The sequence below is a fragment of the Eucyclogobius newberryi genome, unplaced genomic scaffold (genome assembly GCF_026437365.1).
Source record: "Eucyclogobius newberryi isolate DKJ021-1_F unplaced genomic scaffold, fEucNew1.0.hap1 SCAF_2, whole genome shotgun sequence".
Lineage (NCBI taxonomy): Eukaryota > Metazoa > Chordata > Actinopteri > Gobiiformes > Gobiidae > Eucyclogobius > Eucyclogobius newberryi.
Window position 1 is genome coordinate 32,860,304 of NW_027315834.1, and position 24,186 is coordinate 32,884,489.

Below are 24,186 nucleotides of genomic sequence, written 5' to 3' on the forward strand. Positions count from 1 at the left end.
TATCTTTACACCAACCGACCAATCAGATGAGACCTCCGACCACCTGCACGTCTCACACACTCAAAACTCCACTTTGGTTTGCTCTCATCCCCCTCATTATAAGATATTAAGTTTTGAAAGCTTCAGTAATGTGTGTTTTCTTAAATTATGTTACAAATGTATCAATAACTTGGCCCCTTAACCGATCAGTACATTTATACAGAGACTAAACAGCAGCAGCAGAGTTACAAGAGGCTCCTCAAACCAAAACTGTCAAATCCCACAGTGCAGGACGTCATTTGGACAATCATCCTTCTCTTTTAAGAGCGGTAAACTCTGGAATTCATTACCCCCTGAAATAAAGTGCATTTCGGAAGCAAATATGTTCACCTCCAGACTGAAGGGCTGAAAGAGAATCAAAAGTGTACCCACCTGTAAGTGTTATGAATGTGTATGAGTCACGTGCATGAGTGAAGAAAAATGAGTTGTGTAGATGTGTATATTTATCACTGATTTATTTACAATAATGGAAATGTGTTTTAATGCCTTATATATCCGAGGGGGGATTTAGAAAAGCCCAACCAGGGACAGAAGTTGAAAATTAGCTCTGGCTATAAACTTAGTGTGCATCACATCGGCTGCAAGCTTTGTTTGTAACTATGTATGATTGCATTGTCCCTGTCAAATTAACAAATAAATAAAATAAATAATTTCCCCCCAAAATACGCCCAACATCCCAAACAGTCCCATCGTCCCAAACACTGCACCTTTAAGACAGCATCACCCGCCGCATAGTCGGCTCGTGCCATCATCATCACGCTGGCCTTGTTTACAGCAGCCAGGGCTTAAGCGGGTTAGGGACGGTGGATGGGACCGGCCCAATCCCGCGCGCGCCTCCCCCCCCCCATCGCGTCATCGTCATCCTCAGCGGCGGCAGCGTTCAGCGCCGCCCTCTTTCCATCCGCAGCTCCAGTCGGGAAATTTAAACGGGACAGGACACGCGCGCGGCCGATACACACGGACACCTCTCTCCACCCCGCTCCAAGGTCACAGGGAACAGGGAACGGGGCGCGCGTCTCCAGTCCCCCGAAGGTAAGTCGGCACGCGCGCGGCTGGAGGAGGAGGAGGAGGAGGGGGGAGAAGTGCGTAATGTATGGGACTATTGGATGTAAAGGCGAGCGTGCTAGAATAAGTGGAGGCTGGGCCGTGCCTAGTCTGTCCCTGAATGCCAAATAGACTGCGCTTGTGTTATTAGACACGTAGTGCGTGATTTGGAGAGGAGCGCACTAGTCACGATGAATAAATTATAAGGCTGGGGGGGGGGGGGGGGGGGGGGGAGTCAGAGCTGGTGTCAGAGCTGGTGTAATAGCAGCAGGGCACGGGGCCTTGCATCCACACATGCATCACTACACAGAGCAGGGCAGCCAGCATCATATCCGGGGAGAAATCATAGTTGAGTGTCGTTCGTGGAGTTTGAACGAATAACGGTCCACATTTAAACCCCAGCTTCCCACTCACTAGATGTTGCAGTTTCAGTTTTATGCAGCTACGATCTGGAAGAGTGTTTGAAGATGTGAGACAGGCCTCTACACTCTGACACTGTTCTAATGCAGGCTCAGAACAGTCATGACCGCAAGCATTTCTCTGTCAAAGTACATTTTCTAATCATTATATACGTTTTATTTGTGTGTATTTTTGTTTGTTTTTAGATGCAGGTTGTTCAAATTGTGCTCTACTAAGAAACCTGCCCTACTGTAGTATTTAAGAAATGGGGTACCAAATGCTGAGTTGTACAATAGCAAAATAGATCAAATAGTATTCATGTTGTAAAGTACAGGACCACGATGCTCTGTTATCCCAATATAAACCGCTTATACTGTTATGTCTTCTAACATACTTATTATTACCTATACACACTGTAAATAAGCTATTGTTTTTCGACAGTAGCTATGAGCAAGATATAAATGTTACGCAGGTTTTGTTTTCAGAGTTGAGAGTAAATTGGATTACCTGCTCCTTCTGTTTGAATATTTAATTCGATAAGACCGGGCACAGCCTGTCCTCCAGCCCAGACTAAAGTGTGCAGCTCAGAGAGGACACAGAAGCCATTTCCCCCGAGGGGGCTCCGTGCTGGTCAGCTGATGTGATGGAGTAAAAATAACTGCTCTCTTTACTGTAGCGGGGAAATTCAAGGAAAATGTTCCAGTGTTCGCGCTCTTCGCAGACAAAGTGCTGCTTTTGATTGGGATTGTGGCGGTCAAATTTGACACAATGAAGAGTAACAGGTCCTGTCCATTAGCACCGGTCTGCTCCCCGTGTCTCTGCTGATAAAAGACAAGACCTTAAATGGCTTTATTCACGACTCTATTGGCAGTGGTGGTTAGCGGGTTTTTATTTAGTGTTTTTTTATTTTTATTTTAAGGCTTGTGCTGTTCCGTAGGGAGATTGTGTGATAATACAAGTTTTGGGCAGATACTTGTCTCATTTACAGTTGTTGTTGAAATATTTGAAGTTCGTATAATTGGGTGAAAAGGAAATAAGAAGTCTTGAGTCGAATCAGGTGTCATTCTGTAGTTTGTGTTTGTGCAAAAGCAGAGAAGAGAGTAGGACAGGAAAAAGAGAGAAAGAGTGAATGTTGGAGTCCCACGCTGGGTTTTCTACGACCTGTAGGTCAGATGTCATCGTGACATAGGTAATAGTAAGAAGAAGACTAGATCATCTTTGTTTTTTTCCTTTTTTTTGTAAACCACCAGAACCACAACCACCTCAGAGATTAAACACAAATATATATATATATATATATATATATATATATATATATATATTTGAAACACTTGAACTTTCTGCTCTTTACATTTTTTGTTCAAGTATTTTTGCAACCTTTGATAGTTTTCTTATTTTTGTTTTTTAGTCTAATTTTGCATATCTTCAAAACAAATGAAATATATCAACCCCCTCTGAAATTAGTCTAACATTTACATATTTTCTATTTTGTCAAAGGGGTTCTCTTGAATTCCTTTCCTGACAAATCTGGTATGAAAAGTCTAACTAATTTGTTGCTTATGACTTGTGTGACTTCGTGATACTTTCAGGAATGTATTAGTTAGTTATTGTGTGGTTTAATCCTGCTTTAGTGGGGTTTATTTATACTTTTCGGGAGTTTCAAAACATCAAACATACATTATAGGTCTATATTTAGGACTTTAATACTTGTGATTACACTATAGAATGAATGGTTTCACTTTCTGCACTCACAACAAGAACAAGACAAGAGATCTCCATTGTCTTATAAAAAGCTATAACACAAGGCTTACAGTACTCGAAAACTCTTGTCCATTTAAGGGACTGGAGGCATTTGTTTGCCTTAAGTCAAGTGGAACTCACTCAGACGGAGGTGATCTATTATTGTAGAGAGAGCAGATCCCTTGTGTTAGCACAGGCCTTACACTGCTCCTTCTGTGCGCTGTGTTTTCATCTCGGATCAGATTTCAGCTTGTATTTCTTTTGTCCCGGGATTATTTTGTTGTGGACACATCAAACCCAAAAAACGATCGGGACTGCATGGAATTGAATAAGACAACTCAGCCTCTTTGTTTGTATGGCATACGCTGATGGCAAACCACTAATGCTTCTTAATGATGAGACATCCGGTAGCTTGAACATACACAATGTTCATCTTTCATTTTATGTTTGCTCTTGTGGCAATAAACTGTCGAACTTCAGTAAATATTTGAGAAGTCAAACAAAGACTGCCGGACTATCCTTGAATTATCTTTCCAGTTTTACCTTACAGTGACCTAGAAAACAGATCCGAAGTGTCATCTGACCTTACTTCCTATACTTATTCAAGTTGGACAGTGGTGTAATTCTATATAAGTACAGTTTGTTGCATCTACTTCCTCCTTGCCAATATTTTGGAAGGAATGGTTTCTCTCCACACTTAAATTAATTAAATTAATGTAGCAGCGGGACAGGTCTGCAGTCTATTGTGCATAAGGTTTATTTCTATACATGTTGTTTAATCTCTGCTAAACTTTGCAAACAATTACAAAATGTCTGGTTCAACTGGAAGAAAATATGCTGTGGAAAAAAAGAAAAAAGCTCTCAATTTAGATTCTGTGTCTCATGTTTTTTGGACGGAAAGTTTACCTAGAAGAGGGTACAATGACCTGGCTGTGACCGGCCACGGGCTCGGTTAGCGCAGCCACCGTGATGGCTAACTTCATCACGCGGCAGTATGCGCGGCGTGTAATCCAGTTTGCTTCTATATACATACATATACAGCGTGTGTGCTCCATGTGGACGCAGGCTGCTTTTGGAAAAACAAAGGGACACTGTCAAATGTACTTGTCGACAACCTTGATGACGTGTTTGCGCAGTCAAGCTGAAGCTGGGGATTGGGTAAGAAGTGGGCACAATGTCAGTGTTAGAAAGTGACATAAAAGGAGGCTTTTATCTTGGGCAAATCATGAATAGTAATGACTTGGTAAGTGCAAATATTGTTCAGCACAAAAAGAACTGGTGGTTGACTTCAAACTGCTTGTACTCACAATGAAAACCACTGTATTGGTGAAAGCAATTAGTGCAATTAGTGCGACTTGACCTATGGCTGTCAATCTTGTGCCTGACATAACATAAATTAAGTCAAATTAAGTTCTGGAGTTGGGCTTTTGATGATCTTCTCTTTCCTCTTTTGTGTGTTTTCTTAGATCTTGATTTGACTCGCATTAGACTAGCATTATTCCGCGTCATAAAAATAACAAGCATTTTCTCACTTGCAATGACATTGTATTGCACTTGAAAGGTAAAAAACAACAAAAACATATATTTACATGAACAAAAAAACAACTATATTTTTGGCAATTAACTCCAATCAACGCAAAAGTCAGAATTCAAGGACGAATGAGATGTTTTCCCATTAAATAAAGCTGTTAATCACCGCAAGGACGCATTTGAGACATTTTCACACCACACTCAGACTAGTGAAGGGACACGTACAAGGACAGGAGATAAGATTCTGTATTATATGCTTTAAAAACCAGGTGAGCACTTGCAGAGTTAATAATGAACCGCTTGTTAAGCACTGGGACTTGTGCTGCTTGGAGGTAACCTTAGTGCTAATCTTGCGTTGCCATAATTTTGACGGTGTGGTAAGGTCAAATTTCCGTTAAACAGTGTCGCACCTGTTCACCACGCATAGCTCAAGTTCAAGTCTGAGCTGGGGTTGTTGTCCTTTTGTGTTTACGTTGATCATAAATCATTCAGCTTTATATTTACAGGTTAATACAGGAATAATTGTGCATAAAAGTGTAAAAGCTTTGTAGAAACATGGTGCACTTTGACGACTGACCCACACAGATGTATCCTTGCAATATTTAGAAAGAAAACCCTTCTCTTTGCATTTATAAAGAACCAGATAACTTTTGGGTTTTGGTGCTTTTCTCTGAAGATTTGTGCCATCGTTGCAGCTTCTTCTTTGTAATTTAAACTGAGATGTATTATTGATTCCACCTGCAATTACTTCAACGACTGCTCTCAAACTTCACATTTAATACACCCTGAAAATCATTTTGGGTCCTCTGATAGTCCTGACTGCTGTGACCTTGAAAACCTGTATTCAAACCTCCCTTCACTACGTATGCAGCCCCATGAGTGGTGGATGACCTGTTGTCACACCTGCTTGTATGAAGTATGCAAGGACCACATTTAGCAGATGTTTGTTAATGTTTGCTATTTGCTATTCTTTTGCTTGGGTCAACTTGAAAGGGACATTTCATTTTCAATTGCTTTGACTCAGGGTTTCAGAGACAGGTGAAAGCTTTTGAACTGAGTATGACTATAGCAGCCCAGGCACAGTTTGTGGTCCAATATTAAATAGACCATTTTTAACAGTCTTTATGGCTGCTTTACCCTCACTTTCACTCTTCATCTAAAGAGCACTGAAAGCCTCTTATCGTATCAGTGTCGATCAGAACCAATTAATAGAAATCTGGAAAAGGTCTGTAACTTATTCAAGTGTCAAAAGAAAAGGAAATCAAATGATTAAATAATTCCGCAACAGTGATGCAAGTGATATCCTAAGTGTCCAAATAACTGTGTGTAAAAGCCTTTTTCATTTCTGACTTGGTAATGTTTCTTCATATAAGTCGTAGCTTGTGTTTATGAGCAACTTGATCAAGACAGAGATGAAGTAAAGAAGTGCTTCTTTTATTAAAGTAGTCTGTTTGAGGTGGCATACCCTGCTGCCCCGCCCATGCCTGTAATAGTCTGTGTGAAGCTTGGTTAGGATGGATATGTAATTGCATTCCCTGTAATGTTCCACACTATGGCATTTTATTACTTTTCTCTTAAATGCCTCTTTTAAATGTGTAAATGTTTATTTGTTTTTGTCTGTACTGCTACATTTTCACTTTGCCCTAAGTCCCCCTTAATAAAGAGGTTTTGATCTCAATGGGCTCTTACCTGTTAAAATAAAGGTTAATCATTGTTATTATTTTATACTATCTATGTAGGTCGATTGAGAACCAATTCTCATTTACAACTATGGTTGTATAATAGTAACTTTAGAGCCATACTCTGGAACATTCTAAGCAGTAACATCCCCACAGAGACAACAGGTGGTGCACCCTCCACCTCCAGTGGAGCTTTGAACCATAATTCTTGATCTGCAGCTTGCTTGACCGTAATGTAATGGTCTGTTGACCTGTGGTCCATGTTCTGTCTCCTCAATGCTGCCCATTAACATGCCTGCGGACACATCACACCACATCAGGGTGTGTTTGCTTTGTACACAAAGGTGAATGAAGTGGCAGTTTCCATTACCACTTGGAGGCTGTGGGGGAGGGGTGGGGTCAAGGTGAGTCAGGAAAAGGCCTCGACAAACAATTTTGCCACACGAGTGAGTGAGTTTATACTATTCATTATTTATGTTTAGTGTAGTCTATTCATTCCATTCTGACTGTACTTCCAGAAGAAAGAACATGTGTTTTGAGGGCAAATAAATAAGATAAGATAAGATATGACCTCAATTGTAGTCTCTCTGCTGTGTGCAGAGTACAATCCATATGAATGAACACTATATCCCAAGAAGCACGTTATTCATGTAAATAGCTCCAAAGGCAATAGCATAATGACAAAATGAGGTAAATCAATAAATGTCGGTGTAATCCCTCATTCGTCCAGGCGTGTTCCATAGTAGAAAAAGCTTCAGTTGTAGTCATCTGGACTCAGTTTGAAAAAATAGACGTTTCGACTCTCATCCAAGAGTCATTGTCAATAAAAGAATTTAGATCGAGAACTCCGATATTAATACTGTTCTGTGGTAAGACCCGCCCATTGGGAGGAGCCTTCCTGAAGTAGAAAGAGTTGTTTGTTTCAACAGAAACTCCCCCCTTGTATCTACCGAGCTAGCCTATTCAGAATTTTAATGGGCTATTAGAAACCTCTTTGTCTTTGTGAGACCCTGGCTCAACCACCCTGAGTACCTGATTAGCATCTAAATGTCCTGGTCCTGGTCCTCTACCTTTCCAAGGATTCAGTATACCATTATAGATACCAGGAAGATAGAATCTGAGCCCTCCATTCCTGTTTAAAGAAGGTCTTTCTTTTTTAATAAAAATAGCTTCCTTGACTCCTCTTTCAAACCATCTTTTCTCCCTGCTTAAAACCTTCACCTCACCGTCTTCAAACGAGTGATTAGAGGCTTCAAGATGGAGATGCACGGCACTCTGAGGTCCTGAACTTGTATTTCTTCTGTGCTGATAGAGCCTCTTGTGTAGAGGCTGTTTTGTCTCACCTATGTACCGTTCTTTACAGCTTTCTTCACTGCATTGGATCGAATAAACTACATTGCTCTGTTTTTGAGTCGGCAACTTGTCCTTTGGGTGAACCAGTTTTTGTCTTAAAGTGTTTCCTGGTTTAAAATAAACAGGGACTTCGTGTTGTCTAAAAATTCTCTGCAGTTTTTCCGACAGGCCAGACACATAAGGGATAGAAACATCCTTCCTTCTCTGTTCAGTTTCCCTTTTGTCCTGCTTCTTGGTTCTCTTCACTCTGTTGAGAGCCCAAGCGGGGTAACCACAGGCTGAGAGGGCATTTCGGACATGTTTTTCCTCTTTCTTCTTGCCCTCTGAGCTGGTGGGCACACCTTGAGCTCTGTTGTAAGGTTCTGATCACACCCAGCTTGTGCTGTAGTGGGTGGTTGGAACCAAAGAGCAGATACTGGTCCGTGTGTGTAGGTTTCCTATATACCTCTATTTGGAGTTTCCCGTCCTCTCCTCTGATCGTGGAACAATCAAGAAAGGCCAAGCGATTCTCCTTAGCGTCTTCTCTTGTAAACGTGATATGTGGGTCCACAGCATTGATGTGATCAGAGAAGGTTTCCAGCTCTTGTTCCTTGATTGTTACAAACGTATCATCGACACAGTTTTGGGGCTATGCCTGAGAATGAGGCCAGTGCCTTCTTCTCAAAGTGCTCCATGTACAGGTTGGCCACTATGGGAGAGACGGGCGAGCCCATGGCACAGCCATGAATCTGTCTGTAAAATTGTCCCCGGAATTGAAAGTAAGTGGTGTTCAGACAGATGTCCAACAGTTTACATATGTGTTCAGGTGTCAGTTTGGTCCTTTCCTGTAGGGTGGTGTCTTCCTGCAGTCTGATCCTCACCGCTGCTACTGCATCAGAGGTCGGGATGCAGGTGAACAGGGACACAACATCATATGAAACCATGAGGTCATCTGGGTCCAATTGGAGATGTTTCACTTTATCCACAAAGTTGTGCGTGTTTTCCACATGATGTTCCGAATTCCCCACAAGCGGAGCCAATATAGTTGTTAAATGCTTGGCCACATTGTAAGTGATGGAATCTGTGCTGCACACTATGGGTCTGAGTGGAACATCCTTTTTGTGTTTTTTTGGAAGGCCATAAATGCAAGGCATGGCTTCACCAGGATACAGTCTGTAATACAGAGGCCGGTCTATCACTTCCTCTTTTTCCAGCCTTTGTAAACAGTCTATCACTTTCTTCTTGTAGCCACTGGTCGGATCTCTTTTCAAGCGTTCGTATGTGGTCGTGTCCTCGAGGAGGGTGTGGACTTTGGCTTCGTAATCAGCTGCGTTGAGAATCACAGTGCAACGTCCCTTGTCTGCTGGGAGGATGTTGATGCTATGATCTTTTTCCAGTGCTGAAAGTGCTTTTCTCTCTTCAGATGTGATATTTGAATGAGGTGGTTTTTTACCAAGCCAAAGTCCACACCCTCCTCGAGGACACGACCACATACGAACGCTTGAAAAGAGATCCGACCAGTGGCTACAAGAAGAAAGTGATAGACTGTTTACAAAGGCTGGAAAAAGAGGAAGCGATAGACCGGCCTCTGTATTACAGACTGTATCCTGGTGAAACCATGCCTTGCATTTATGGCCTTCCAAAAATACACAAAAAGGATGTTCCACTCAGACCCATAGTGTGCAGCACAGATTCCATCACTTACAATGTGGCCAAGCATTTAACAACTATATTGGCTCCGCTTGTGGGGAATTCGGAACATCATGTGGAAAACACGCACAACTTTGTGGATAAAGTGAAACATCTCCAACTGGACCCAGATGACCTCATGGTTTCATATGATGTTGTGTCCCTGTTCACCTGCATCCCGACCTCTGATGCAGTAGCAGCGGTGAGGATCAGACTGCAGGAAGACACCACCCTACAGGAAAGGACCAAACTGACACCTGAACACATATGTAAACTGTTGGACATCTGTCTGAACACCACTTACTTTCAATTCCGGGGACAATTTTACAGACAGATTCATGGCTGTGCCATGGGCTCGCCCGTCTCTCCCATAGTGGCCAACCTGTACATGGAGCACTTTGAGAAGAAGGCACTGGCCTCATTCTCAGGCATAGCCCCAAAACTGTGTCGATGATACGTTTGTAACAATCAAGGAACAAGAGCTGGAAACCTTCTCTGATCACATCAATGCTGTGGACCCACATATCACGTTTACAAGAGAAGACGCTAAGGAGAATCGCTTGGCCTTTCTTGATTGTTCCACGATCAGAGGAGAGGACGGGAAACTCCAAATAGAAGTATATAGGAAACCTACACAAACGGACCAGTATCTGCTCTTTGGCTCCAACCACCCACTACAGCACAAGCTGGGAGTGATCAGAACCTTACAACACAGAGCTCAAGGTGTGCCCACCAGCTCAGAGGGCAAGAAGAAAGAGGAAAAACATGTCCGAAATGCCCTCTCAGCCTGTGGTTACCCCGCTTGGGCTCTCAACAGAGTGAAGAGAACCAAGAAGCAGGACAAAAGGGAAACTGAACAGAGAAGGAAGGGTGTTTCTATCCCTTATGTGTCTGGCCTGTCGGAAAAACTGCAGAGAATTTTTAGACAACACGAAGTCCCTGTTTATTTTAAACCAGGAAACACTTTAAGACAAAAACTGGTTCATCCTAAGGACAAGTTGCCGACTCAAAAACAGAGCAATGTAGTTTATTCGATCCAATGCAGTGAAGAAAGCTGTAAAGAACGGTACATAGGTGAGACAAAACAGCCTCGACACAAGAGGCTTCATCAGCACAGAAGAAATACAAGTTCAGGACCTCAGAGTGCCGTGCATCTCCACCTTGAAGCCTCTAATCACTCGTTTGAAGACGGTGAGGTGAAGGTTTTAAGCAGGGAGAAAAGATGGTTTGAAAGAGGAGTCAAGGAAGCTATTTTTATTAAAAAAGAAAGACCTTCTTTAAACAGAAATGGAGGGCTAAGATTCAATCTTCCTGGTATCTATAATGGTATACTGAACCCCTGGAAAGGTAGAGGACCAGGACCAGGACATTTAGATGCTAATCAGGTACTCAGGTTGGTTGAGCCAGGGTCTCACAAAGACAAAGAGGATTCTAAGAGGCCATTAAGATTCTGAATAGGCTAGCTCGGTAGATACAAGGGTGGAGTTTCTGTTGAAACAAACAACTCTTTCTACTTCAGGAAGGCTCCTCCCAATGGGCGGGTCTTACCACAGAACAGTATTAATATCGGAGTTCTCGATCTAAATTCTTTTATTGACAATGACTCTTGGATGAGAGTCGAAACGTCTATTTTTTCAAACTGAGTCCAGATGACTACAACTGAAGCTTTTTCTACTACAAATCAATAAACAAATACAGAGCAATACAAAGTGATCAGACTATGAATAGGAGTTTATTAACAGCTAACCAACAGCTCTGTTGGTGCTGAATATGTTCCTCATTGTTTCCAGAGTGGTTTTGTGAACGTGGCTCGTATAACTGCCATCTTCATATTTATGTTTTTATGACAGGATGTTCCTGCCTCTGTTACATTGTTCCTATATGCTATTGAGCTGTGCAATCTTGGTGCCATAACTACATTATACAATACAATCTCCTGAGGAATATGATGTTGTAGGTACAGTTTCTTGCTGTTCTAGAGTGAGAACGGATACTGCAGGTTGGTTTCCATCATTGTTATGGCAAAACTGCAGGTCCAAACGAGTCCATCGTGAGTTAGAAATGGGTCTAGTGAATTTAAAAGCCGCAGTTAACTCTGATCAGTGCTCTACACCCTTTCAAACACCAGAGTACTTTGTGATTGCAGGTCTGAGTGAAGGCTGAGGAGGTCCACCATGCCTCCCCCAACCACAGGAGCCCCAGCTGTGCCTCCTCCAGACGGCGGCTGGGGCTGGGCAGTGGTCCTGGGATCATTCATCTCCATCGGCTTCTCCTACGCCTTCCCCAAAGCCATCACGGTCTTCTTCAAAGACATCCAGATCATCTTTGGTGCCTCCTACAGTGAGATAGCATGGATCTCCTCCATCATGCTGGCAGTCATGTACGCTGCAGGTAAGGGTTCAATTATATTAACTGTAAAAGCTGTAAGCACATAACAAGTGTGGAAGTACTTATGGGAATGACTGAGAACTGTACATACATGTTGTGAGTCAGATATCGAAACTTTGTCATTGTGCAGCAGTCATCATCAAGAATTCTGAGAACCAAGTCAAAATCCTTTAAGGTTACAACAGCAGCGGTCTTCAGAAGCAGTTCGACAGTTATAAATAATGCATAATTCATGAGACTTGACTTGATCTGACTCTAAAATCATACTGTTGTTCACACACTAAATCCATTCTGCTTGGTTCATAAACTAGATACATGAGATGCTGGCCTGTGTCGTGTGAACTAACATTTTGAAGGATTACAAAATATTATATTGTGGCGTTTGCATCATTTAAGTATTATTATTTTAATTTAATAGAACAGTGCAGCTGTCTCATTTCTCAGTCAAACATCTTTATATGACAGCCGGGTGACACATGGCCCAGATGTTGGTGTTTCCTCCTGAATATGGTCCACTGAGGTCAGCTTGGTTGGATTGTGTGGTTGCTCTCCTTTGGCTGCAGTGGCTCTGTGCCACCATCTGACAGGCTCTAATTCACTGTTAGAGAATAACACTGCTTGATGAAGCTGTTCAAATCTTAAATCAGGACATTTGTTACGAAATGTTTTCAGCTCCGTCTATTTTATTGGCATGAGTGAATGTTCTGTTCCATCTGCATATTCTACAGGATACTGCAAACCTGTCAATAAAACAAAATATATATTGATAAAAATGAATATTGTCTATAAAATAGACTTTCTTCGATGCAGCAATACAAGATAGATACATTTATTCTAGGAGCCATTAGCGGCTTTACTGTCTGTTCATTGACTTAATGTAATAACAGCAGTACACTGTCAGCACATGTGGTTATGAGGGCTCCTGTAACTCATGCATTTATATTGATTGCACACATCATCATCTATTCATTAAACTATTAAACAGCTGCAGTGTGTCCAGGTTTTACACTGTTCTCATTCCCTGTGGTCGACTCGGGCTTATTCATAATGTCCTTTCAGAAACTATACGTTACAAACGACAGCAGAGCAGCAGAAAACACAAACATACATCATTATTGATTCATTAAGTAATAGTTGTAAACCAGTCAATAACATTTTGTCTGAGGGGGCGTGGCTTACGCAGTAAACAGCAGTGCTTCCTCTCTCTCAGAGCGCTTGTGATGAGCCATGAGCGAGAGGACACGTGGAGTAAAAGCTCACATCAGAGGATATTGAAACGTTTGACACTTTTTATTTCATGTAAAACCAGCAGGAAACATGGAAATACGAGCCACTCTTAATCCGAGAGCGAGTCTTAATTACTACCAACAAAAGAAGCCACATAACCTGCTTCACAGAACTGTGATTGTCCTGAAAGAGGAGAGGAGAGGAGAGGAGCAGAGGAGCAGAGAGGAGAAGAGAGGAGAAGAGAGAAGAGAGGAGAAGAGAGGAGCAGAGGAGAAGAGAGGAGAGAGGAGAAGAGAGGAGAGGAGAAGAGAGGAGAAGAGAGAAAAGAGGAGAAGAGAGGAGCAGAGGAGAAGAGAGGAGAAGAGAGGAGCAGAGAGGAGAAGAGAGGAGAGAGGAGCAGAGAGGAGAAGAGAGGAGCAGAGAGGAGAAGAGAGGAGCAGAGAGGAGAAGAGAGGAGAGAGGAGCAGAGAGGAGAAGAGAGGAGCAGAGAGGAGAAGAGAGGAGCAGAGGAGAAGAGAGGAGCAGAGAGGAGAAGCGAGGAGCAGAGGAGAAGAGAGGAGCAGAGAGGAGAAGAGAGGAGCAGAGGAGAAGAGAGGAGCAGAGAGGAGAAGAGAGGAGAAGAGAGGAGAAGAGAGGAGAAGAGAGGAGAGAGGAGCAGAGAGGAGAAGAGAGGAGCAGAGAGGAGCAGAGAGGAGAAGAGAGGAGAAGAGAGGAGAAGAGAGGAGAAGAGAGGAGAGAGGAGCAGAGAGGAGAAGAGAGGAGCAGAGAGGAGAAGAGAGGAGCAGAGAGGAGAAGAGAGGAGCAGAGAGGAGAAGAGAGGAGCAGAGAGGAGAAATGAGGAGCAGATAGGAGAAGAGAGGTGAAGAGAGGAGCAGAGAGGAGAAGAGAGGAGAAGAGAGGAGAGAGGAGCAGAGAGGAGAAGAGAGGAGCAGAGAGGAGAAGAGAGGAGCAGATAGGAGAAGAGAGGAGAAGAGAGGAGCAGAGAGGAGAAGAGAGGAGAAGAGAGGAGAGAGGAGCAGAGAGGAGAAGAGAGGAGAAGAGAGGAGAAGAGAGGAGAAGAGAGGAGCAGAGAGGAGAAGAGCGGAGCAGATAGGAGCTGAGAGAAGAGAGGAGAAGAGAGGAGCAGAGAGGAGAAGAGAGGAGAAGAAAGGAGAGAGGAGAAGAGAGTAGCAGAGAGGAGCTGAGAGAAGAGAGAGGAGAGAGGAGAAGAGAGGAACAGAGAGGAGAAGAGAGGAGCAGAGAGGAGAAGAGAGTAGAAGAGAGGAGAAGAGAGGAGCAGAGAGGAGAAGAAAGGAGAGAGGAGAAGAGAGGAGCAGAGAGGAGCTGAGAGAAGAGAGAGGAGAGAGGAGAAGAGAGGAACAGAGAGGAGAAGAGAGGAGCAGAGAGGAGAAGAGAGGAGAAGAGAGGAGAAGAGAGGAACAGAGAGGAGAAGAGAGGAGAGAGGAGCAGAGAGGAGAAGAGAGGAGCAGAGAGGAGAAGAGAGGAGAGAGGAGCAGAGAGGAGAAGAGAGGAGCAGAGAGGAGGAGAGAGGAGCAGAGAGGAGCTGAGAGAAGAGAGAGGAGAGAGGAGAAGAGAGGAACGGAGAGGAGAAGAGAGGAGCAGAGAGGAGCTGAGAGAAGAGTGGAGCAGAGAGGAGAAGAGAGGAGCAGAGAGGAGCTGAGAGAAGAGAGGATCAGAGAGGAGAAGAGAGGAACAGAGAGGAGAAGAGAGGAGAGTGGAGCAGAGAGGAGAAGAGAGGAGCAGAGAGGAGAAATGAGGAGCAGATAGGAGAAGAGAGGTGAAGAGAGGAGCAGAGAGGAGAAGAGAGGAGCAGAGAGGAGAAGAGAGGAGAGTGGAGCAGAGAGGAGAAGAGAGGAGAAGAGAGGAGAGAGGAGCAGAGAGGAGAAGAGAGGAGAAGAGAGGAGAGAGGAGCAGAGAGGAGAGTGGAGCAGAGAGGAGAAGAGAGGAGCAGATAAGAGCTGAGAAAAGAGAGAAGAGAGGAGCAGAGAGGAGAAGAGAGGAGAAGAAAGGAGAGAGGAGAAGAGAGGAGCAGAGAGGAGCTGAGAGAAGAGAGAGGAGAAGAGAGGAACAGAGAGGAGAAGAGAGGAGCAGAGAGGAGAAGAGAGGAGCAGAGAGGAGAAGAGAGGAACAGAGAGGAGAAGAGAGGAGAGTGGAGCAGAGAGGAGAAGAGCGGAGAGAGGAGCAGAGAGGAGAGTGGAGCAGAGAGGAGAAGAGAGGAGCAGAGAGGAGCTGAGAGAAGAGAGAGGAGAGAGGAGAAGAGAGGAACGGAGAGGAGAAGAGAGGAGCAGAGAGGAGCTGAGAGAAGAGTGGAGCAGAGAGGAGAAGAGAGGAGCAGAGAGGAGCTGAGAGAAGAGAGGATCAGAGAGGAGAAGAGAGGAACAGAGAGGAGAAGAGAGGAGAAGAGAGGAGAGTGGAGCAGAGAGGAGAAGAGAGGAGCAGAGAGGAGAAATGAGGAGAAGAGAGGTGAAGAGAGGAGCAGAGAGGAGAAGAGAGGAGCAGAGAGGAGAAGAGAGGAACAGAGAGGAGAAGAGAGGAGAGAGGAGCAGAGAGGAGAAGAGAGGAGAAGAGAGGAGAGAGGAGCAGAGAGGAGAGTGGAGCAGAGAGGAGAAGAGAGGAGCAGATAAGAGCTGAGAAAAGAGAGAAGAGAGGAGCAGAGAGGAGAAGAGAGGAGAAGAAAGGAGAGAGGAGAAGAGAGGAGCAGAGAGGAGCTGAGAGAAGAGAGAGGAGAAGAGAGGAACAGAGAGGAGAAGAGAGGAGCAGAGAGGAGCAGAGAGGAGCAGAGAGGAGAAGAGAGGAACAGAGAGGAGAAGAGAGGAGAGTGGAGCAGAGAGGAGAAGAGAGGAGCAGAGAGGAGGAGAGAGGAGAGAGGAGCAGAGAGGAGAAGAGCGGAGAGAGGAGCAGAGAGGAGAAGAGCGGAGAGAGGAGCAGAGAGGAGAGTGGAGCAGAGAGGAGAAGAGAGGAGCAGAGAGGAGCTGAGAGAAGAGAGAGGAGAGAGGAGAAGAGAGGAACGGAGAGGAGAAGAGAGGAGCAGAGAGGAGAAGAGAGGATCAGAGAGGAGAAGAGAGGAGAGTGGAGCAGAGAGGAGAAGAGAGGAGAGAGGAGCAGAGAGGAGAGAGGAGAAGAGAGGAGCAGAGAGGAGAGTGGAGCAGAGAGGAGAAGAGAGGAGCAGAGAGGAGAAGAGAGGAGAGAGGAGAAGAGAGCAGGACAGACACAGAGTCATGTTCGGAGCAGATCCTTCTGCTTTACACTTTCTTCAGCATTAGGTATAATACAGATACAAATCATACTGTTTTTAGGTTGTTAAAGCTTCAATTTAGTTTGGTATTGCCAATATATTTTCAAATCAAAGTTACTTGGTTGGTAAAATTCTAAACTGGTAGATTAAAAATTATGAGACAAAACTGTATTTGCCTCAATTAAATTCTGTTTATGTGATTTAAAATGTACACACGATTTCAATTGAATTAAAAAAACATTGCCAAAATCAAAAATATAGTGTCAAAACCAGATTTAGAGAGACTTATCCACGCGTTTGTCTCCAGTAGATTAGACTACTGTAACGGCCTGCTCAATGGCCTCTCCAAACGAGCTGTAAAACAGCTGCAGTACATCCAGAACGCTGCTGCTCGGGTCCTGACTAGAACCAGGAAGTATGATCACATTAGTCCTGTTCTCAGGTCTCTGCACTGCCCCCTGTGGCTCAAAGAAGAGACTTTAAAGCAGCTCTGCTTGTGTACAAGTCTCTCCATGGCCTAGCACCAAAGTACATCTTGGACATGTTAGCGCCATATGAACCGTCTCGGACTCTGAGGTCCTCAGGGACCAGCCTCCTGCTGGTGCCAGAGTCAGGACTAAACATGGACCGGCCTCCTGCTGGTGCCCAGAGTCAGGACTAAACATGAACTGGCCTCATGCTGGTGCCCAGAGTCAGGACTAAACATGGACCGGCCTCATGCTGGTGCCCAGAGTCAGGACTAAACATGGACCGGCCTCCTGCTGGTGCCAGAGTCAGGACTAAACATGGGGAATCTGCGTTTCAGTTTTATGCAGCTAAAATCTGGAACATTCTTCCTGAAGATGTGAGACAGACTTCTACTCTGACAATGTTCAAATCTAAGCTAAAAACAGTTTTGATTAGCTGCGCATATGACTGAACTTTTTTTTTTTCTTTGCACTCTTCTCTTTTGTTTGTGATGTTGTTAGTTTAGACAATCAGTTGATTGATAATTTTTAATTTAGTTAATTTTATTGTATTTCTGTTTCTGTAATTTCTTTGTGATTTGAATGCATTTTTCCTGCTGTGAAGCACTTTGAATTGCCTTGTGTATGAAATGTGCTCTACAAATAAACTTGCATTGCCTTAAAATAACCTGGAGTAGGTTAATGTTCATGCAGGAGGCCAACAATAAGTGCTTTAAATCAAAATAACCTTTATGTCTGCTTAATAATGCCTGTTCTAATTATCGCACAAGTAAACCTCAAAGAGAGAAGGAGGAGAAGAGAGCTCATTCTAATGGAGTTGACCAAAGGCTCTCGTCAGTGACCAATTTTAAGACGATGAAAACAATGGGAGAAGCTTTATTATTTGACTTACTTATTTGATTTATTTAGCATGCCACTCCTTCAAAGCGTCTGTACTACAGCACGTGGAGTGAAACTATGGCACAAAACAGAACAGAAGCAGTGTCAGGACATCAACACATTTAGAATCAAACAAATGCTTTTAAGATATAGAGGAGGATCAAAGGAACTGTATTATAATTGTTATTGTGTTGCGCTCTATTACTTCTTTGACTCAAGGGAAAATAATGTCAGTAGAGGAAATGTATTCACTCTGACTGTTTGTAGTATGTTATTTTGTAAATGAGGGCAAATCAAGACTTTATTGTACAATATATTTCACCTTATTGATAATGTGGTATACAACTGGCTTGCTGGAGTTATATTACTTAATATTTGAGGTAAAATTCTAGACTTTAATGAATATGTCTGAAGGAGTATGTGACCCAGAAGTATGATGTATATGAGAAATAGGCTTAGGATTTCAAAAGTTTTGACTGCATTCATTTATTATTATTGTCCACATTGCATTTTGATTAATTACGTATTTTAAAACTGTTAAAACGCAAATAAATCCCACTTAATTAAGACTTAATTAATACATTGTTACATATTCAAACTAAACACACAAGAACTATGCTGTAAAAGTGAGAGTTTTAAATGTTTGCAGACCTTCATAGTTGGAGCATACATCACCATCTAATAGCTGAAAACCTTTAACTTTATGTGTCATTTCCATTTGGGACCGAGCTGGATATATTTAGTTAGTTTTTTGCTTGTGTGTGAAATGAAGTCCGTGCTGTGTCTGGCCTAGAGACGATAAGCTCTGTTCAGTGGAGCTAATATGGCTGCTGGGCGCTCCTCATCACAGGCACTCAATCGCTCTGTGCCCTCGAGACTCTACATCACATCACTGCTACGGCAAATGAGGAAAGTTTCCTGAAGGTCATCAAGATTGATGCCCAGAAAATTAAGTCGCATAACTTTTCATTATATATATATATATATATATATTAGTTCTCCCTTTTTTTTTTTCAAACGCTTACTGCTGTTTAATTTGCTGTTCCAAAATAAACTTATCCAATCATTGCTTTACAAGGGGAAGAATTATAAACAAAAATCATACATTGGCTGCAGTGACCTAGTTTCTAGACATTTGATTTGTTTAATTCATATTTATTTAACTTATTTATTTATTTATGTAACTGATGCAAATAGAGTGTTTATTTTACCATTATTATTATTAGGCCCGAGCGCCACAAGCTGGCGAGAGGCCTATTAATCTCGTAAGGCCGTGCGAAGCACGGCTGCGAAAGTGCGCACGTAGTGCGCACGAAATCGAGCGCGAAGCGCTCGCCCACTTCCAAACACTCACTAACGCACTCCTCCACTCATGCACGCCCCGTGCATACTAATTAGTTGTAGGAAAATGGAACATTACCGTTGTAAACGGGCGAAGCCCGTGCAAAAGTTCGCACTAAACGAGCACTTTACATTGGGATGACGACCGCGAAGCGGTCGTCATCCCAATGTAAAGCACTCATTTGCGCTAAGTAGCTCACGAATACGTTCCCCATCTCTTGCATGTTCCGTGCATATAAGCATGTAATGCAAAAATTGAACATTATTACTGTATAGAGGGCCAAAAACACAAAGTGGGCGGAGCCCACTCAAAATTATCGAAAGTACCCGTCAGTGACCAGGGACCCACACCATGAGGTAGGAAAGCGCGAGCGCTTTCCGAAAATGTATAGTTTATGATATTTGAAAAATGGGAAACATTGTTTTCGCATCGGAATATTATTCTTTCTTTCTTTCTTTCTTTCTTTCTTTCTTTCTTCTTCTTCTCGGGACCAACCCCCCTATTTTTCACCCAGTGAACATTGACGAAAAGTCACAAAAATTTGCACACCTCTAAAAATCGTGCCTCTCTACATTCTGGCTATTTCCCTTTTCTAAAATAAAAAAAATTGGCGCGTCAGCGCCACCAAATGTACCAAAAATGCATTGAGAGATGGGAAATGACCCAAAAAAAATCTGATCGTAGAATCATGAAATTTGGCGCAGAGGTAGATGGTGACAAGAGAAGTAAAAAATATTATTACGGCAACGCCGTCCCCCGAACCAAATGTCGGCCATATTACTTCAAAAATGGCTAAACATGACTTCGGAGTTTTTCCAAACGTCGTACTTTTACGAACTCCTCCCAGGGCGTTGGCCCTAAAAAGCTGAAATTTGGTGAAAATGCTACTGAGGAGTGGGACATCAAAAGTTATCCAAATTACATTGATACCTCTCACGGTCTCTGTGCGGCGAAGCCGCAAACTGTAACTAAAATTTCAGAAATCTCCCATATTTAAAATTTCTGCCGTTTGCGCAGATAAAGTCCGAATTGCGTCAAATTAGAATCAGTTGTTAAACTCTTTGCCCTAAACCTACTTGAAGTGAAATAAATTCATTTGGCGCCACAGCGCCCCCTACAGATTTTATATGGAGGTTAAATGTTTAGTTTTGCGAAATTATATGAAATTTGACACACAACTCAATTTTAGCATCCCCATCAAAAAAGTCAATGAGACCCATGTCATAATTGTTATGGCGTTGCCGTAACGATGACCGAAACCTCCCATGTTATTCCAATGGGGCCAGAACATGTTTACACTTTAGACTTTCACAAACTCCTCCCAGGGCGTCAGCCCTATTAACCTGAAATTTGGTGAGACTCATCTTCAGGACCATCAAAAGTTATCCACATTTTCATTCAAAGAGTCACGGTGTCTGTGCGGCAAAGCCGCACATTTTGCCAAGAATTCAAAATAAAATTGATTTTTGATGGTAAAACAAAGGGGAGAAGATGTGACAGCGTCACAGATTCAGCAGTAGGCGTAATAAAAGGACAATTGGGGCGCGTTAGCGCCCCCTCCTCTTGCGGTGTGGCGGCGGTGTGGCAGCGGCGTGGCGGCGGCGTGGCGAGGGCCGATCATTGCCGCTTGCGGCTATATTTATTATTATTATCTTGTCTTACGCTAGCTGTTTTTCTTTTCTTTTATTTTTATTTTAATCTTTTATTTTAATCTTTATTTATTTTTCCCCTCCATTCCTTTTTAGGAAATTAGAGGTTTTGTTTATAAGGGTTTTGTTTATAAGAGTTCTTCTATTAAGAGTGTTTTTTAAACTTCCTATAAGTTATCTGTCTTTTTCCTCTGTATCTACCTGCGTTGCAACAATAAAATTTCCCCATGTGTGGACAATAAAGGATTATCTTATCTTATCTTATTTGGTCGGGACATGCATGTTAAGGAACATACATTCTTCTGCTTGTTTCCCGAGCTGCAAAGTTCATAGTTCATATCTAAATGCATGTAAATGTTGTGCAAGAATCTGTTCACACGTCTTGGTGTGATGTTGTTTCCATTGTCACTAACGTGCCTCTAAACAGACCTGGCGTAGGACTGTGGCGGTGTTGTGTTTAATTATTGAGACGCTGCGGATGGAACTATTAATAGTGGCTGCAGCTCTAACCCCATAAAGCCATGACGGTCCACACACTTGCCTGTTGTAAATATTGTACATACACGGATGTCATGTGTTTGCTTCTTCCAGGTCCCATCAGCAGTATCCTGGTCAACACGTACGGCTGCAGGCCCATAGTGATGATGGGGGGCTGTCTGTGCGCCGTGGGCATGATCTCAGCCTCCTTCTGTAACAGCGTTCCACAGCTCTATCTGTGCATTGGCGTGATCGGTGGTAAGTCCAGATAATCCAATAAGCTATTTAGAGATGCATGTGCTTCATCCGGTTTAAAACAATACTATTCCTCTCTGGGATGTATCTCGACAACAAACTCTGTAATTGAAATGTGTACAACCAGATGAAATACAATACAATGCAAAATACAATTTGATGCAGTATCCTGATAACAACAGTCAGATGATATTATGTCAATACAACAGAAATGTGTTAAAACATGACTTCATTAGATATTAGTTGATGTTTAACTATCAGGCAGATGTGAAACAACTTAACATTTTCCTTAATTATTATTTTTAATCAGCTTTTTTGAATATATAAATAATATACTCGATATTCAGATGTTGCATACCTTCAAAAGAACACTCATGATATTATCTACATTTTAATATAATTGCCCACTTCTAGATACATTTATGATTTATGTTCACAAATGGCATGATGTCTGTATGATTTAATGTGATTTTCTGAACTTTCTAATGTGCCTCTGATGTGTTGCAGGACTTGGTTTAGCGTTCAATCTGCAGCCAGCGCTGACGATGATCGGGAAATACTTCTTCACCAAGCGGCCCATCGCTAATGGACTGGCCATGGCCGGCAGTCCTGTTTTCCTCAGCACACTTGCTCCCCTCAACCAGTTCCTCTTCAACAGATTCGGCTGGAGAGGCAGTTTCATGATCTTGGGCGGGTTACTGCTGAACTGTTGTGTGGCCGGTTCCCTCATGAGACCTCTGGGACCCCCACCGAGTAAAGCCAAGAAAGAGGCGGTCGCTGCCATCACCACAACAGAGAAACACACGGCCTGGCAAATTATCAACAAGTATCTAGATTTGTCTCTGTTCAAACACCGGGGCTTTCTCATCTATCTGTCAGGAAACTGCATCATGTTCTTGGGCTTCTTTGCACCTATTGTCTTCCTTGCGGCGTACGCTAAAGACATGGGTGTGGACGAGTACAGCGCTGCCTTCCTGCTCTCCATCTTGGCTTTTGTTGACATGTTTGCCCGACCAACCATGGGACTTGTTGCCAACTCGCGATGGGTCCGACCCAAAATCCAATACTTCTTCAGCTTTGCTGTTCTGTACAATGGGGTTTGCCACCTCCTGTGTCCACTGGCGGATGACTACACCGGTTTAGTCATTTATGCTATATTCTTTGGCTTTGCCTTTGGGATGGTCAGCTCAGTGTTGTTCGAGACGCTCATGGACCTGGTGGGAGCTCCTCGATTCTCCAGTGCAGTGGGACTCACCACCATAGTGGAGTGCTGCCCCGTCCTGATTGGGCCACCTCTAGCAGGTACTTTTTAATGAGCTACTTATTTTGAAATGATACATAATCTGAAAATATGATGTATGTAAGTATGTACTGTCTTTTGTGTTCTGCAGGTAAACTGGTCGACCTCACCAAAAACTACAAGTACATGTATTTTTGCTGTGGAAGTGTTGTCATTGTAGCTAGTATTTGGCTTTTCATTGGAAACTTCATAAACTACAGACTATTGGACCGTGAGCGTAAGCAGGCTGAGCTGTACAAGCGGACTGAGACTGAGGACCCAGACCGGGCCAAGGATCCAAAAGAAGCTGATGGTGAAGCCCAGCAGGAGCCGGATGAGCCAAAGGAGGAGGAGCCTATGCAGCGGGAAACAAACATCTAAAGCCAATCCTCTCGACCGTCATGTTGCAAGACATTGGATCAAAATAAGATCCGAGCCAAGTCATGTGTGGCGTCTCACCAAGCACCATTTCTCTCCCCTGAACGTGTGTTAAAACTGCCAAACAGCAGTGTTAATGGACATGGCGAGCGTTTTTTATTTGAGTGAAATGTACAGGAAACGTTAATCAAGATGATATGTTTTAAGCCTATTGAGAAGAAAGTATGCATTAAGTTAGGAAAGTTACCATTTTTGTTTCTTAACACAATCTATCCATATCAGAGTTACATTAAATAATGTCAGCTCTAAAGTAAACAACCAGTGAGCTGCAAATCATGGTGTGGGGATGTGTTTAAGTACAAAGGGCCTAATCAGATAAAGATTAGATTTAAACATCTATCAGAAGCATGTTTGCCAGGAGCACTGTCCAAGCCATGTTTTTACCAAACCCACACATCTCAAGGTAATAATAAAGGTTACTTTGTTATTTTATGAACTTAAACAGTACTTCATGAGTAAAAAAAAGCACCTGTCAATCAATCCTGTGTCCTCATGGCCATCATTATATCAGAAAATTGGTAGGAGAGGATGTAATTACCTTCAGTCTTTGTCAGAAACATCCCACGAATGTTGTCTTTCTTCTGCAGTGTGAATGCATCAAAGATCAAAGATACAGTTATGATTTTTACTGAACCACGCTTTATTCAAAGCAACAAGCAACAAGACAACCATACCTTTAAGCTATATTTATTATTCATTCATAATATGTATTATTAACTAATATATATGTATTATTTAATAATAAATTGCAGTTGGCCAAATGGGTCAGGTAATTGACAAGTATCTAATGTCCAAGTTTATACCAGATAATTTAACATATACTCATCTTTGCAACATAACCATGGACCAGACTAAATGCTTTCTAACTTATGTATGTGAAAACTTTAAGAACTAGTGAATAGTTTGTTGGCCATATTAACATTTCCGCGATGTTATAAAAGAACATCTGCTGTGAATTCATAAGTGGTTCATGAAAGAACATCCAATCAGATCTCTGTAAACCTGTCTGTCCAGTTCTAACAAAGTTGTGCAGAAATGTGAAGCGTTTTGATACATCCGTAATCAAGCTCAAGTTTATGTAATCAGACTAAAGAACAA

The 24,186-nt window shown here is 42.8% G+C and overlaps 1 protein-coding gene and 1 long non-coding RNA gene across 2 annotated transcripts; both read left to right on the forward strand.

Annotated features, from left to right (window-relative positions):
- The first annotated feature begins 1,015 nt into the window (after nucleotides 1-1,015).
- LOC140368146 (monocarboxylate transporter 2-like) lies at nucleotides 1,016-23,081 on the forward strand. Its single transcript, XM_072455052.1, has 5 exons — nucleotides 1,016-1,071; nucleotides 11,599-11,843; nucleotides 21,231-21,374; nucleotides 21,879-22,673; nucleotides 22,763-23,081. Exons 2-5 carry the CDS (start codon nucleotides 11,627-11,629, stop codon nucleotides 23,029-23,031), a joined length of 1,425 nt encoding a protein of 474 aa, XP_072311153.1. The 5' UTR covers nucleotides 1,016-1,071; nucleotides 11,599-11,626; the 3' UTR covers nucleotides 23,032-23,081.
- On the forward strand, nucleotides 14,728-15,877 carry LOC140366884 (uncharacterized). The gene is made up of 3 exons (XR_011928088.1): nucleotides 14,728-14,781; nucleotides 15,117-15,216; nucleotides 15,786-15,877. It is a non-coding gene; the product is annotated as an uncharacterized lncRNA (long non-coding RNA).
- Nucleotides 23,082-24,186: the final 1,105 nt, after the last annotated feature.

Excerpts from the sequence above, each read along its gene's own strand:
- LOC140368146 (XM_072455052.1), top strand. The coding sequence starts at position 11,627 with ATGCCTCCCCCAACCACAGGAGCCCCAGCTGTGCCTCCTCCAGACGGC. Across the intron at positions 11,844-21,230 it reads GGCAGTCATGTACGCTGCAG|GTCCCATCAGCAGTATCCTG; the intron begins GTAAGGGTTCAA and ends TGCTTCTTCCAG. Across the intron at positions 21,375-21,878 it reads GTGCATTGGCGTGATCGGTG|GACTTGGTTTAGCGTTCAAT; the intron begins GTAAGTCCAGAT and ends GATGTGTTGCAG.